This window comes from Seriola aureovittata, chromosome 10 (genome assembly GCF_021018895.1).
Source record: "Seriola aureovittata isolate HTS-2021-v1 ecotype China chromosome 10, ASM2101889v1, whole genome shotgun sequence".
Lineage (NCBI taxonomy): Eukaryota > Metazoa > Chordata > Actinopteri > Carangiformes > Carangidae > Seriola > Seriola aureovittata.
The window spans coordinates 26,585,922-26,601,206 of record NC_079373.1 but is presented as its reverse complement, the minus strand read 5'-3'; the positions used below and the strand labels follow the sequence as shown (position 1 = coordinate 26,601,206).

Below are 15,285 nucleotides of genomic sequence, written 5' to 3'. Positions count from 1 at the left end.
GGGATCCGATAGGTGGCTCCACAGTATGTCCAGAACAATCAGAGGGGGTTGAAATTCACATGATTTGAATTCTGCATTCAGGGGATTAAGGTGGCGCCAATTCAGGTTTCAGGCGGGTTCTAAACATCCTGGGGAGGTTCTAGGGGTATTTGATGGGGTAAGATAATGGTTAGAGGTTCTTAATGGAGTTCTGCGGATCTTTAGGGGGGTTCTAAGCATTCTTGAGGGTCATGCTCGGGTCATCGGTTTGTCAGAAATCAAGAGTGTCCATAGTTGCTCCGAACGTCTAAGCCGACCGTCGTAGGGAGAGGGGTGATAGTCATAGTGTCGCACTTGGTTGTTTACGTTTACTGAAGTGAAGTGGGTGTGGACGTCAGATTGGTTACACAAGTTGTGAGACACGGCCCTCCTTAATCAAATGTGGGAAAGGTGAAAGGAGAGGGGGGTTTCCTGAAGCTGTCAGATCATCCAACATCTGCAGAAGTGTACTTTCTTCTTAAGGGTCCTATTTGGTGTCATTTCGTCAATGACCAGTATTTTAATCACAACTTCATAATCATATAACCACCAATTTGATGATTTTGATCTTTCCCTTCTCTGTTGTTCATCTCATACGATGTTAACGCTGCATTGGGTTCCCTGGGTTTTTATCACAGCTTTTGAGCGGGTTCATCATGAGGTTCTCTGGTTCAGGCGGGAGTAATCTTCGTAATATATTATGAGGCGTTTAAGAGGAAAGAGGAACCTGAGGGTCCTAGTAGATGAAGAGTTATTGAGGACGTTCCTGGAGTCCTTTTATTGTGTAGGTCCTTGTAGGGAGTTTGTGAAATCCTGGAGAGGTTCCAGTATTCCCTCAGGGGATCCTTTATGTGGTCACAAGGATCTTTGGAGGATTGCTAATGGACCTGTATGTCCTGTGCTTAGAGTTTCATAAGTGCTGAAGGTTGCAATCGTCCTTTAGGTGGTTTATGGGGTCCTGAGTCGCTTTGGGGAGATGTTGAGTGAGCTCCAGGTATCCTCACGAGGATTTTAGAGGTCGTTCAAATAGAGTCACAGCAGGTTTTAATGGTTTGTTTTAATCCTTGATAGGGGGTTGTTAGTCCCTCGGGGTGTCAGGGATCCTTTATGGGATTCCAGTGGTTCTTGAGAGGGTTTCAGGTGTCCCTCTGGGGCTTCCAGGGGTCCATTGGAAGACTGTAGTTTGGCCACACTGTAAAACACTGTACAGGTGTTTGGTTCAGTGTTCATCACAGCTGCTGGAGCGCAGACGGGTCGGTTCAACTATAAATCAACAACAACACATAATCAAACAGGAGGTTCTTGGCCTGAGGTTTGTCTATTTGTGTTTCAGTGACATGTAAACATTTGACACTCTAACTTGTGGGTGTCTGAGAGACGCTGTTCTTAATGCTGTGATTGTGGCGCCCTCTGGAGGAAATGAGAGGATCTTTCAGGATCCCTGAGACGGTGGAGACGGACGACCACGGCACAGATCCAACTTATAAATGAAGCTGGGTGAATGATTCATGCTGCAGCTTGTTTGGACTTAAAGGCTGAACTGAGAAAATTACACTGGGAATATATCCTACACTGCCAGATAATTAAAACAGAGTTGAATCCAATACAACCAGAGTAACAATAAATCTTCAAGGGAGCTTCAAATGCACAAACAAAGACCTCATATTACAATTAAAATACACATACGTTTACATTTTGACTATTTCAGATCACAGTCTGAACATACAACACAAAATGTTCAAATTCAAACAAATAATTAATAATAATTAATAATAATTTCCTCTGATTCAAGCATATTTTCCTTTAATTTTCTCCTAAACTGAGGAACTACAGCCTGACAGCCCGAGGGGGGAGGGGGTGTGTGTTTGTGTTCGTGTCGTATCTCAGTTGTCATCTACTGTTGTTATTTCTTGTATTAGGACCTACATGCTGTAAAACTGATTATTGGGGAAAACTGACACCTGAGACAAAGAAAACAAGTTCAAAGACCCGAAGTGAACGATGGTTGAACGATGGTTGGATTGAGTCAGGTTGTTGCCTTCCTTTGACCACGCTGTACATTATGTTTAGAGGTTCAGAAACAGCACCTGCCTCTCCTCCCTGACGTCCAACTCTCCTCTCGGTCTCACATGAAATTTGCTTGCCTAATGCAGCGGCCCCAGAATAGCAACCCGGGGACGTCTTGGCTGCCCCCTTCTCCAAACTTGAGCCTCCCTCCTTAGCATTCGACCCTTCCATCTCCTTATTGAGTGCCAGCAGTGGGAGGGGGCGAGCGAAGTCGTGGACCCTGCCCCACCGCGGGCCCCGGCCTCGCCTCCGGGCCGGCTCCTCGGCCAATGGGGAGGCCGAGCGGATCGAGTGTCACTATAACAGAAGGACATAATCAGCGCGGTAAGTTTGCAGAACCTTACAGCCTGTCTCGGCCAGCAGGGAGCTCGCTTCTTTCAGCTTTTCTGAGGTAAGGAAGAGGGGAGAGAGAATGAGAGTGTGAGTGGTAGAGAGGAGAGGAAGCTCAAGTGCAATGTCCCCAAACATCACCCAAACTGAGGACAGCTGAGTCCACATGTTTTAAAATCACTGCCACGACTAGCAGAGGTCAGGGGTGAGAGGGGAACAGGCCTCTCTACGAAGCCACACAGAGTTTGATGCTTTTTGTGTTTGAGTTCTTAATGTAATGAAATCCAGTTTGTGTCTGTGTTTGACTGCAGCTGAGGCTGATAAGCAGCGGGGTTTTTCTGACGCCTTGCTGCGTCTCCAAAAAGAGCTGAGAAACCTGGATTATTTCTTGTGGAGTTTGTAAAATGATGAAAGAAATTAGATTAAAGGGTGTGAAGGTTCGGAGGGTCTTGCGGGAGCAGCAGATGCTTTCTCAAAGGACTTTGTTGTTGTTTTTGTGCCAGTTTGGTCTGAATCCAGAGACCCAGCGGAGGCTCATACCTGAGGGATTTACAGATGGCTTAAAGCCTTTGAAGCAGCTTTCCACTCCAGGAGATAGAAGATGACACTAATAAGTTATGTAACGTCATGACAACAGCCGCAATAAATCCTGATTGTTGTTTAGTGATAGTTGAAGTCTGCTGTGGGGTTTTCTTGGATGCTGGTGTTCTTGGCTGAAAGCTGCATTTTTTGTTGTTGTGGTTGTCTATTAGTGAAGCTGTAAATGGGTGTGGCATGTGTCTACATTAGAGTGCACATAGCTTGAGGATAAACACTTTAACATCTTGAACAGGAGCCAAGAACCTCCAGACTGGATGTAAAGGAATCGTCTAAATTTGTCCCGACTCTCAATATTACATGACGGCGTGAACACTTTGAAAACAAATTTTCAATTTACGAGATTCAAAGAACAAATCCAAGGAAGCCAGGCCTTAGACCTTTAACCTTCACGGCTCCCTTTACAGGGTTTATTTTAATTCCTGAGCAAAGTGGCTTCAGTCAGCAGGGAGCCTCTGGAAGGTGATTGAAGGAACCATGTGAGAGCCAGACGGCCAGATAAGGAAATGAAGGTGGAATTATGGGTAGTGGTCCAGGGGCAAGAACCCAATCTTCAACATCGGATCCACTGAAACCGGATCTGGGACCTGTGCAGCTGTCTGCTGGAAATAGTTGTGATGTCGGGACGCCTTCATAGTGGGCCTCACGCTAATGAGGCTAATGGGCGACTAATCCGAAATCTAATCACCGGTAGATTGAATTATGAATAAAATTCTGGTCATGTGTGTTTATCATCGCAGGGTTTTTCGATCAGATGCAGAATCCAGGCGGGAATTTTACAACTGGATTCCGACAGGATCGTATCCCGAGGATGATTTTTAGATGTGACAGAATCTGCAGGAGGCATTTAAGAGCTGAGCTGAATGTGTTTCTAAAGATAAAAAGTCTTTAACACCTTCGATGCCGACTGGATGCAGAGCGAGGGGAGAGGGCAGGAGGTTGACCTTTTACCGTGACCCCTGGAGGTTTCTGGGTTTTTTTGGGTTTTTTTTTGTCTTCCAACTGCAACATTAATCTTCTCTCAGCGGTTGAAAACAGACCGTTGGCATAAATCTATGTTTGGCTCCCTTCTCACTTATCATCAGAGAAGCAGATTCAGGACTGAGGCTTGAATTTCAGTCCAAAGTGCTCACGCTAATTATAAACCAAAGATGTTTGCATATGAGAAATTTTGGGAATGTTTCTCTGGGAAACATTTAGAAAATGACGAGGGAATTAAAATGAACGAGGATCTAAATGTTTTGATGTGAAGCTACATGAAGAATGTAGATTTTCTTTTTTTTTTCATCTTTAGGGTGGTGGTGGTAAAATATGTGCAGGCAAGCAGGTGGGGGTTTGGTCAGGGTGGGGCAGGCAGCAGATATTTAAGACATCTGCAACTTAATCCTGAGCTATTAATACAGCGCGCTCCTCGGAGACAGACTTTAAGTTCTTCTCTTCTCTCTCGCCTCCAGGTTGCAAAGTCCACTGTCACCATGTCTGACACAGAGGAAGTGTAAGTCAACTCACATTTTCATGCACTAATTAAAAACCTTTGACCTTTTTAGTCGTCAGTTTGGGGGGAATATCTTAAATTTAAAATAAAATAAGATTATTTTACCAAACTAGTGTTTTTTCATGTTTAATTTTGACTCTAAATCAGACTTTCTTTGCCTTTTGTTTTGCAGTGATCAGGTCGGGGGTAAGTAGCACCTTTTCTCCCCTTTAAAAAGACATTAAATCCCCAAACATTAGCTGCAGGTACAGTCCGGAGCTCCATGCTAAATCCCACTATTATTTCTGAATCCTGCCTAACCAACTTTCCATCCCCTGTAGAGAGATATTTGCACTGGATAAATTCGTATGTTTGCAGGTTTGGCTTGACTCCTCCAGATTCAAGTTGTGCAATAATGCTCTCTCTTCCTGAGGCAAATCTGCTCATATATTTCCCTCCCGCTGTGGCGTGGTTGCAGGCGTCAACGCTGGCAACAGGACAGTAAATCTGAACTTACAAACCTCTAAATTGCACAAGCTTGCACTGACCTGTTGGCAACGCGTCCTGCAGCTCTGCATGTCCACCTGCAACTGTGCAGTCCTCCTGAGCTGAACGCACCTTCAGATGAATCAACGGGTGACTTTTCTGGGAACTTTTAAGCCACTTGAGAGTCCCGCCTGCGGGCGCCGCTCAGCCCAGGAGGACTGCGTTGCGTATGCTTAGCATGGATCCCCAGTGTACCCATATTTTGCCTAAGTTTTCTGTCAAAAATGGGTACAAACGGGATCTTTTCATAATGTTCTTCTGCTCCTTTCTTTCTCGGACGGACGTGAAGAATACGATGGTAAGATGAAGCCTGCAGACTCCGGATGATAAGTCTCACGTCATTGATACTAATTTGTCGGTCACTTTTGAAGATGTGTGTTCTTACCGCCACATGTACTTTTCTCCACTGGCATGCGGGTCGACACTAACCGTATGAGAGATAAATGAAAAGACACTGGTCGAAAAACGCAGAATTGATCGCGTCAGGATAGAAATCTGGATTTTATTTTATTTTATTTGTGTGTTCGATCTCAGAGTTGCAGTGCAGGTATTTTGCAGGAGTCAATCGCATTTCATCCATTATGACTGACCATCAATGACTGACCTTTTCACATCTATAACTGCTTGCAGTCTCACGTGCTTTAGCGCCATCTGGTGGCAGTTTCCCCCAAACTGCCCCCCCCTCCATGAACCTCCTCATGTCTCACATCTACTCACCGCCACCACCTCTTTCCCTCTCTCCCTTCTCTCCTGCTTCCATTAACCCTTTCACCGCCCGTCCTCTCCCCTGGTGACTCGCTGCATGTTGTGTAGCTGTAGAAGAGGAGGTAGTAGAGGAAGTAGAGGTGGCCCCTGAGGCGGCCCCTGAGCCAGAGGCAGAGGCAGAGGCAGAGGCAGAGCCAGAACCAGAACCAGAACCAGAACCAGAGGTAGAACCAGAGCCAGAACCAGAACCTGAACCTGAGGCTGAGGCTGAGACTGAGGCTGAAGGTATGTGGCACGGAGGGGGGAAGGGGGTATTCTATCATCCTTTCCCAGGCAACAGGTGCGCTCCACCAGCTACAGCCAGCCAGACAGACCCCAACTAATCCTGATCCGCACACATATTCACCATGTCTGCTAATGCTAACGCTACCTTCCTTCCACCTCTGGACAAAGTCAAAAACAGCCTGGTTATGCAGCACTCAATGGCCGCAAGTTGGGATGTCTTACTTTTTTTTTTTTTTTATATAGACATTGTTGAGATGATTTGATCCAAAGCATTTTATAATTAGGGTGTGACTAATATGAGAAGGCCAATATTTCTGAACTGAAGCTCATGATTTGAGCTAATACAAAGAGACAAAGTGCTGCCCCACATCTACGTTAGCTTTCTGTTCAATTAGCTTTGTGTTTGGTTAGCTTCTGTTCAATTAGCTTTCTGTTTGGTTAGCTTTTTGTTCAGTTAGCTTCTGCTCAATTAGCTTTTTTTTCAGTTAGCTTTCTGTTTTCAGTTAGCTTTCTGTTTTTAGTTAGCTTCTGTTCAGTTAGCTTCTGTTTTATTAGCTTTTTTTTCAGTTAGCTTTTTGTTCAGTTAGCTTTTTGTTCAGTTAGCTTCTGTTCAATTAGCTTTGTTCCATTATTTTTCTGTTCGGTTAGCTTCTGTTCAGTTAGCTTCTGTTTTATTAGCTTTTTGTTCAGTTAGCTTCTGTTCAATTAGCTTTCTGTTTGGTTAGCTTCTGTTCAGTTAGCTTTTGTTCAGTTAGCTTTTTGTTCAGTTAGCTTCTGTTCAGTTAGCTTCTGTTCAATTAGCTTTCTGTTTGGTTAGCTTCTGTTCAGTTAGCTTCTGTTCAATTAGCTTTCTGTTTGGTTAGCTTCTGTTCAGTTAGCTTCTGTTCAAATTGCTTTATAATTAAAGAAAACATTATACTATTATTATTATGAGAAAAGAATTAAACATTTTGCCAGTTTGTCCTTGAACAAACAATGGACACCTGCTAATCCATCAAAACATACAGATAGTTATAATCATTGGCAACTTAGCCTGCCATAGGCTACTGTATGCTAAAAGGTTAGCATTCACAGAAGACAAAGCTGCTAACACAGGGAATTGTTTTTACATTGATTACATGTGGGTTCAAATTCTAAGAAAAAACAAATATTGGCCTCTTTCATCAGTCTACCCTCCTTATACTACTGTACCACATGTACTCTAAATACTGGTATTTGGAGTACATGGTTGCTTTTTTATTATTTTGACATCTGATGAAGGAGAACATCAAATTAATAACATACTATATGTTAAAGCTGCCTTTTTATAAAGGAATAACATTTACTGCTTAGCATGAAAATATTTATATTTAATTCTATTTGATTTATGAAAAGAAAAAGATGGTGCTGCAGATTTCATCTTTTTCAGTATTTACCTAATGGATATGATGGTGCTGGTGAGCCGAGGCAGTGGTGTATTCATGTGCTATTTTTGAAAAGAAAAGACCCAATGATAATTTTACTTATACTAAATTATTATAATCTTCTGCCACGTTGATGAAGAAAACTGAAATGTTTAATAGCACATGAATGCAAGGTTAAATGTTAAAGGATAATACTTTGTTGAGCTGTTTTAAAGTGAAACTGTGGCTTCAACAAACCAAGACTTGTGTAATTGTAAATTCTCAAATACTAGCTGAGGTCTTCCCCTGATTTTTTTCCAATTGCTTCCAAGAGTTTTTGTGGGTACAGATAACTCTACATGCATTTTATCAATGCATTTTGTGCTAACTCGTACTATTGGAGACTTATTTGAGAATTTACAGTAGTTTAAAATCCCTCATCTCTGAGTGAGTCACTAGAGATGCTGTAGCTGCAGCAGTTTGACTGATTTTAATTTGCTGTATTTAATTTAGCTGTGCAGTTTGTCAGTCCCAGAGCGCCTGCTAACGCTGTTGTCTATTCTGCTTTTGTTTTTGGATGCTTGCTGCATGCAGAGGCTGTTGAAGAGGAAGGTATGTTGATTTAAAAAAACATTTTTTGACAAATCTGAAAAATCTGTCACTCTGGTTTTGGAAGGCCCACAGTGTCCAGGTCTGACGTCTGTACTCGGGGAACGGCTGCTGTTCACAAAATGTCTGCCCAAATTTTATCCGTCTGTTGAAATCCAGAAGGCACCGAGAGTTTGAAATCCAAATTTATAAGAAATAATAATAAAACACACACAAACACACAATTTTAAATGTGTATTAAGTGAGTTTTGAGATAAATTAAAACTGCTAGTGGGGAAGAAGGGTGAAAGAATATGAAATGCTAACGTGCTTCACTGCGCAGCGACCCCACCGTTACACTCCTGCATCTGCATGGCATGGAGCCGCCAGAATCTGGGTTAAAACGAAACAAGGAACTGGGGAAAATGATTTTGTCTTGCTTGTGTAAAACAGTTTCGGGGTCAAGCCAAAAAAAACAAAAAAAAACAAAAGCAAAAACCGTGAAAAAAGCGTGAATAAAAATGACATTTAGCAGCTTTTTTAGAGGAATGAAAAAAAGCAGCACATTGAGGTTTGTGAACAACCTGAATACATCATTGTGTATTTCTGTGACTGCACATATTCACAAAACATTATAATCCCCTGTTTACAACTGTTTTATTCTGTTTTTTATGTGAAGTTGTCATTTGTTTGTTCTTATTTACCTGTTGTTTCTAACCCCAATTAAAAAAACTGATAAACACTGCAATCATTTAAATTCTTTAATCTTATTCTAATCTGTCATATAGAGCTAAAAACATACATTTTAATCCATGTAATGCCTGAGAGAAGTTACACAATCTGCTTTGTTTCTAACCCAATGACATGTACTTGTCCCCTCTTCATTTCCTAACCCACAGAGGAGAAGCCAAAGTTCAAGTAAGTGTCCTTCTCATGTGATCTGACCTCATATTATTTCTGTAGACATTTTGATCTGAGCCGCTTTGGCTGAAAAGATAAAAAGAAAAGCAACTTAATAATCATTTCTAATAATGAGAGATTTAAAGTTAAGACTGGACCGCTCTCTCGCAGGCCCAGCGCTCCTAAGATCCCAGACGGTGAGAAAGTGGACTTTGATGTAAGTTGACCCGCAGTGACAACATGAAGGATCTGTTGGTTTGTGTGGGGGGGTCTGAGTCTGAGTCTGAGTGGTGTCTCTGTCCCTCTGACCTGCAGGACATCCAGAAGAAACGTCAGAACAAGGATCTGATCGAGCTGCAGGCCCTGATCGATGCTCACTTTGAGTGCAGGAAGAAGGAGGAGGAGGAGCTGATTGCACTCAAGGACAGGATTGTGAGTTTTCAGTGGCAGCAAGATGGAGCTGTGATATTCACAAAACGTCATAAAATCATATAATTATTGTATGAAATGATCATTTATTAATATTTCCCCCTTGAATTAGGAAAAAAAAAGTTAAATTCATTCTGTTACGTTGTATGTGTTTTTAAATCATGTTTTATGCCAAAGAAATAATACATATAGTATATATATATATATATATATATAAAAGCATATTTCCTCAAGTTCTGACGTACAAAGTCGGAGCTTTAAGTCACTTTTATGTGAAAAGTTCAAACGTTTCTTGATTCCAGATTCTCAGGATTTGATACTTCTCCTTTAAATTATTTAAAATAATTGTAATTTATTTTTAATAATTGTTTTGTTTGGACATAATGGTTGGACAAAACAAACATTGTGAAGGGGAATTCTGGGTAATTGTGATGACGATTTTCTGAATTTTTACATACCAAACAATAAACAACCAATCAAGACAGACTACAATACTATATATATATATATATATATAATATATATATATATATATATATGTCGGTCACGAGGCGGGTGGAGTGAGTTGTGTCCAGTGAAATGCTTGACGCTGCGTTCGCTGTCGTCCTGCAGGAGAAGCGTCGTGCTGAGAGGGCCGAGCAGCAGAGGGTCCGCGCTGAGAAGGAGAAGGAGCGCCAGGCCAGACGTGAGGTTCGTGCTTTCATCACATCTCGCTTTATTCTTTATATTCATGTGTATAATTTCTGTGTTTACACTCGGAGTGTAATGTGGTAATGTTTAATGCTTCTGTTTCCTGTGTTGGTTTGGAGTCTGAGTGGTGGATGTGGCTCGGAGGTCTCACTCTGATGTGTTTTTCTGTGAACCAGGAAGAGAGGCGGATCAAGGAGGAGGCTGACGCCAAGAAGAAGGCAGATGAGGAGGCCAAGAAAAAGTCGGCTCTGTCCAGCATGGGCTCCAACTACAGCAGTCACCTGCAGAGAGTCAGTGCACACGCAGTAGAAGTAGTAGTGTCTCGTTTCCTGGACAGCTGTTACTAAACATCTGTACTGTTCTGTGTGTGTCTGTGCGCAACAGGCCGACCAGAAGAGAGGAGGAAAGAAAGAGACTGAGAGAGAGAAGAAGAAGAAGATCCTGGCCGCCAGGCGCAAGCAACTTAACATCGACCATCTGAACGAAGACAAGCTGAAGTACGAGTCAACACTTCAGCAGCTGAGGACACTGACAGTCATGACTAAACAATTAACCAATTCATTGAGACACACTATAATCTAGTATAAACTACAGTATGTATATATATATATATATATATATATATATATATACTCAACTCAAATGAGACTGTTGTAACATTTGATCTTGTGCTTCCTGCAGGGACAAGATCAACGAGCTGCATGATTGGATGTCCCAGCTGGAGTCTGAGAAGTTCGACCACATGGAGAGACTGAAGAGACAGAAGTACGAGGTGAGACTTCGTCCCTGGTGTCGTCACATCATAATCTCTCTCAGTAACCTCTGCTGTGTATTTGCTGTCCTTGAGTCTCAGCTTTTGGACCCCACATTGACTAATGCTTTTTTCATGAGTTTAAAAATCCAATAGGTTTGAAAAACATCAGGAAGTTCACAACATGTAAAGTTTTGCATGAGAAATTCTGGGACCGAAAAACAGGACTGTGGGTCAGAAAAAGTTTTCTTCCATCTCTGTTTTTAAAAAATATATAAATTACCTACTTATAGTTCATTAAATTCCAAAATTTATGGGGAATTGAAAAATGAATTGAATCGGATCAGATCCAGATTTAATCAAGAATCATTTAGAGACTTTTTAAAAATATACATAACAATTAAAATGTTAATCCACAGCTGTGTGAATGGGTACGTACCTCCTCCCTCTATTTCATTTCATTTAAAAGTTTATTTCTTTTTGATCGGTTCTTATGAATTAAACACTTTTTTATGATATTGAATTTGACCTTATGTCATAGTAAACAGTGCAAGGTAAAGCTCTAAAGAAAAGCCAAAAGCCCTGTCCCTGCTGTTGGTTGTTGACGCTGTTGTCCTGAGGCGACCGTCCAGCCGAGCCTCCCGTCACCTCTGGATTTGAACCCTCGATATGCTCTTTGGTTTCCTCCAGGTTACAACCCTGCGTAAGAGAGTGGAGGAGCTCAGTAAATTGTAAGTAGAGCTGAGCAGGGCGTCTGCCTGCCGACCTCAGGCTCGCTGCATGTTAGCATGAAGGAAGGTCAGAGAGTCAGAGCGCCGCCTCCGGTCGGGAGAGGAGGCGACACACCACGGAAAAAGAAGGGGAGTCAGAACTGAAGGGTTTGTTTCCAGAAGTGACGTCTGTTACCTGAAGAGCAGCTGTGACGATGATGAGGGAATTAAATGTCCTCTATCCTTCACAAAGGCACCACACCTTTAATTTGGTGATTTCTTAGCATTAGTCCGACTCAACAAGGTTAAAAGATGAGTCTGTTATCCTGATCCATTTTCTTATCTCTGCTGAGTCAGTGTCACAATTTTGACAATATTTCTATTATCAGGAGATTGATGACGTCTGTGTTTTTGTCGTAATTATTTGGCGATGTCTTATCGACATATATGTAAGATCAATGGCCGAATGTTTTTAAGCAGAAGTTTTTTGGCTAACAGCGTCATTTTGGAATCAAACTCTTCAACTATGAGCAGATAAAGGATCTAAAGTGGAGGTAAAGGTGGTGTTGGGTGACTGGGAAACTCAGTCAGGTGTGTGAGCGAGCGCTCCGACAGGTGAGTAAGAGGTTTCAGAGCGACACTGAAGCCGAATGTCTCTGAGTCATCCATGTTTCTTTTTGGGAAACTACGACGGGCTTTTTCATGATCAGAAAAATCACCATCAGTTGCAAAATTCATGACACTAAACACTAACAGCGAACACAGAGGAACACCCGTCTTGGTTTCCCATGATGCCTCAGCCTGCAGCTTTCAGCCCTCGGAGCCTGCCGAGAAGAAGAGAAGGGGGTCGGTTCTCCGCGGAGGTAAACGTGTCCTGGTGCGTGTTAAAGCTGCTGCTGTGTCATTTTTCAGGTGCTCATGTACAGGAATCGCATTGACGAGTTGCAGAAGCAGTAAGTACTGTCGCTGCTGCGTTCACTGACACCCAGTAATTTCAAAACATAACTCCACTTAACTCCCAACTTGTTGTCACAACCCTTTCCCTCAGTAAGACATAACTGTTATAACATTCAAGACAGTTTATGTCAGTTTATGGCAGGAAATTGTTGGACACATAAGTAAATTAGGCCAATATATAATCTGTTAAAATCAATCAGATATTGGCCAGAGTTTTTCATAAAGGAGGTGACAATACGGTTTTCCAGTTTGAGGGGTGTCAGTCGTCAAACCCGCTTCATTCTTCAGTTTTAGTTTACGTTCAAACCAGCAGCCTGAATCTGACATTTTGGAATATTTCAAGTCTAAGGCTGAGCAATAGTCCATATTTACATATGATTCAAACAAGCCATAAACACACCAAATCCTCACTAACACCACCACCGAGTGTTCAGACCCACATCCACGCCAAACTGTCTGGAGGTCACCGTCACCAGCAGTAGAGGACCGGCCTCTGTCCACCTCACAGGTCATACGTGTTGTGTTTATGTCACGCAGCAGTTTGTCTTCAGGACTGTGGTGCCACCTGTAAATAACACATTCCCCCTGCAGGTTGGAGTTTTAGGCTTTAAAGGAGCTGTTTGTAAGTTCTGCAATCACAGGTTAGCTAGTTAGCATGCTAACGTAAGTAGAAGAACAAGTGATAGAAATAGAAGCAAAAGTAGAGGGTTGAAGTTTAATGCTGAACTCACATTTCTGTAAGACTGGCAGGTAAACAGCTGTTAATGCTAATGTTAGCTATGTAGTAACAGCTGAACTTAAAATAGCTCCTTTAAAACATTTTCTCATGCTAATGAGCTAAAATTAAAAACCGGCAGGCTAATAGAGCCGCAAGCTAATACTGTAGCTAGCCTGATCATGGAAAGTAAGCAAGGCTACATACCAAATGTAGAAAACCTTACACAATTAAACTGAAGGTAAGGTTTTTTGGTTTGTTTGTTTTATATTTTGTTAGCTAATAGTAGCGTGTTAGCTTTCACGATTTTTTTTTTCCCTCCGGTTTTTCTCTAGACTTGAAAAACTAGTTGTTGGACTGTGAGAAAAATTTGTCTAAAATGTGCCTAAAACTCCAGTGTGCAGTTAAAGAAGAAAGAAAGAAGCGAGCTGCTGCTTCGGTCTGTCTTTACGGAGCCTTTCCTTTGTTTATGTGGTAGAAAAATTATTTTAAGTAATCTCTGCACACCGATTTTCCAAACCAATATTTTTTTTCTACCCCTTGTTTGGCTCCGTGCGTCTTTGTGTTTGTGTTGCTTCTCTAACATCCCATATGATTGTGTGTTATTTTTCTAATGTTCCCATTTGATAGTTACTTTTCAATATAACTGTAGAGTATGAGAGGGACGTTCCCTGGTGTTCCCACTGTAAAAGGATCCTATCCAACATTTAAACTGGTGATATAATGTATGCTGGCTGACTATGCATCCTTTTTCAGTGTGGAGGTCAGGGTCCTTCTCTTCATACTGACCCATTTACGTCACTGTGAGTGCAGCCGTTACAACAGTGACTGTAAAGATAGACATGTTAAGTTAGTGACTGTTGGACTCAGTAATGATTCAGTCTTTGCAGGTAAGTGCTGCATGAGTTTGTCACTGATTCTGATCCTTGTGTGAACAAAGTCAACGGAGACGGTCTGATGTCATGTTGCAGGCCGGACGTTTCTGATGTTTTGCATGTCGACCAGAAAACTGAATGTGTGCAAAACAAGAAATGTTTTAGCTAAAAGGATTTTAATGTCGTTTTCAGACAAAGAAAAGTATTTTGTGAAGTTATATTTATTTAGTTTGTCTAGTTTATTTTGTGAACTAGAAAGATTTGTGGTCCTGCTGCGGCGAGCTACAGTTAGCTACGGTTAGCTACCTAAAGGGTTTGCACAATTGTATAAATACACAAATAAAAACAACAGTTACAACTGAGGATATTTAATGCTCACAAGCGTTAGATTAATAGTTAGTGAACAAGAAGCAGGGCCAATGATATTGTGGTTACTTTCCCCATCCATTAGCATTTCGTTACTAAAACAGACATGCTAACAGACATGCTAATGCAAAATATCCATCTTCATTTTTACGTTTTGTGTGCGTTTGTTTTGTATTACAGCAGCAAGAAGGGAGCCGCCGCCCGCCGCAGAAAGTAGACTGGCCCGTCCCGCCTCTGCTCAGAAACCAAACTGCGATTGTCTCGGACACACGCCTGATGAAGCAACGCACACGGTGGCGGAGGTCGTGGCTCAGAAGAAGCGAGTAACGCTGACGTTTACCTTGCGGTTACCAACCCACGTCCTGATACATGCAACCAGGAGCCTTTATAGCTGCTGTTCAATAGGAATAAAAGTACTAAACCTGATTCGCCTCACGCTTCCTCACCCTCGACTGTTTGGTTCTCAGTATTTTTGTAAATAAAGTGTGACTCTTCAAGCCATGTCTGTAGATCTGTTGTCATTCAGAAATCAATAAAGTTCAGTATTTTTAGTCGTGTAATTTTAAAGTCATTTGTTCAGCACTGTGAACCTGGTGTTTAATGATGTAATCACCACAAGGACTCAAAAGCTCTATTTTATACAAAGAGTTGTGGTATATTTAAGGCAAAAGTTTAATAAAAACTTAAATAACTTTTAGTTGTAAAATAGACAAATACTACATGAGGATCCCTGCAAAAGGAAACAAAGGTTTTGTACAAAAACACATTAATACAGACGAACAAGATCCGTCAGTTCGTCTTCGTCAGAAAGCTTCTTGTCTCTGGCTGATTAAAGAGTGTCAGATTTATTCATTACTCTTTATTAAAATGGTTTTTTAGAGGCTTGAGTCAAATAGTCTT

General features: G+C 41.7%; 1 protein-coding gene across 2 annotated transcripts; it reads left to right on the top strand.

Moving 5' to 3' along the window:
- Positions 1-2,392: 2,392 nt before the first annotated feature.
- tnnt3a (troponin T type 3a (skeletal, fast)) lies at positions 2,393-14,882 on the top strand. Of its 2 annotated transcripts, none has more exons than XM_056387423.1 (12): positions 2,393-2,476; positions 4,467-4,507; positions 4,680-4,693; positions 8,892-8,910; positions 9,064-9,109; positions 9,208-9,324; positions 9,934-10,011; positions 10,188-10,301; positions 10,396-10,508; positions 10,693-10,783; positions 11,453-11,493; positions 14,566-14,882. In XM_056387423.1, the coding sequence occupies exons 2-12, from the start codon at positions 4,488-4,490 to the stop codon at positions 14,600-14,602; spliced, it is 690 nt and encodes a 229-aa protein (XP_056243398.1). In that variant the 5' UTR covers positions 2,393-2,476; positions 4,467-4,487; the 3' UTR covers positions 14,603-14,882. The 2 variants fall into 2 exon arrangements, with proteins under 2 accessions (XP_056243398.1, XP_056243397.1); XM_056387422.1 differs by lacking the exon at positions 2,393-2,476 and adding an exon at positions 5,846-6,022 and having other exon boundaries at positions 4,473-4,507.
- Positions 14,883-15,285: the final 403 nt, after the last annotated feature.

Bases quoted from the DNA above. Each gene is read 5' to 3' on its own strand.
- tnnt3a (XM_056387422.1), top strand. From the start codon at position 4,488: ATGTCTGACACAGAGGAAGT. The intron at 10,302-10,395 runs GTCAGTGCACAC...TGTGCGCAACAG, and splicing joins ACAGCAGTCACCTGCAGAGA to GCCGACCAGAAGAGAGGAGG. The intron at 10,509-10,692 runs GTACGAGTCAAC...TGCTTCCTGCAG, and splicing joins CTGAACGAAGACAAGCTGAA to GGACAAGATCAACGAGCTGC.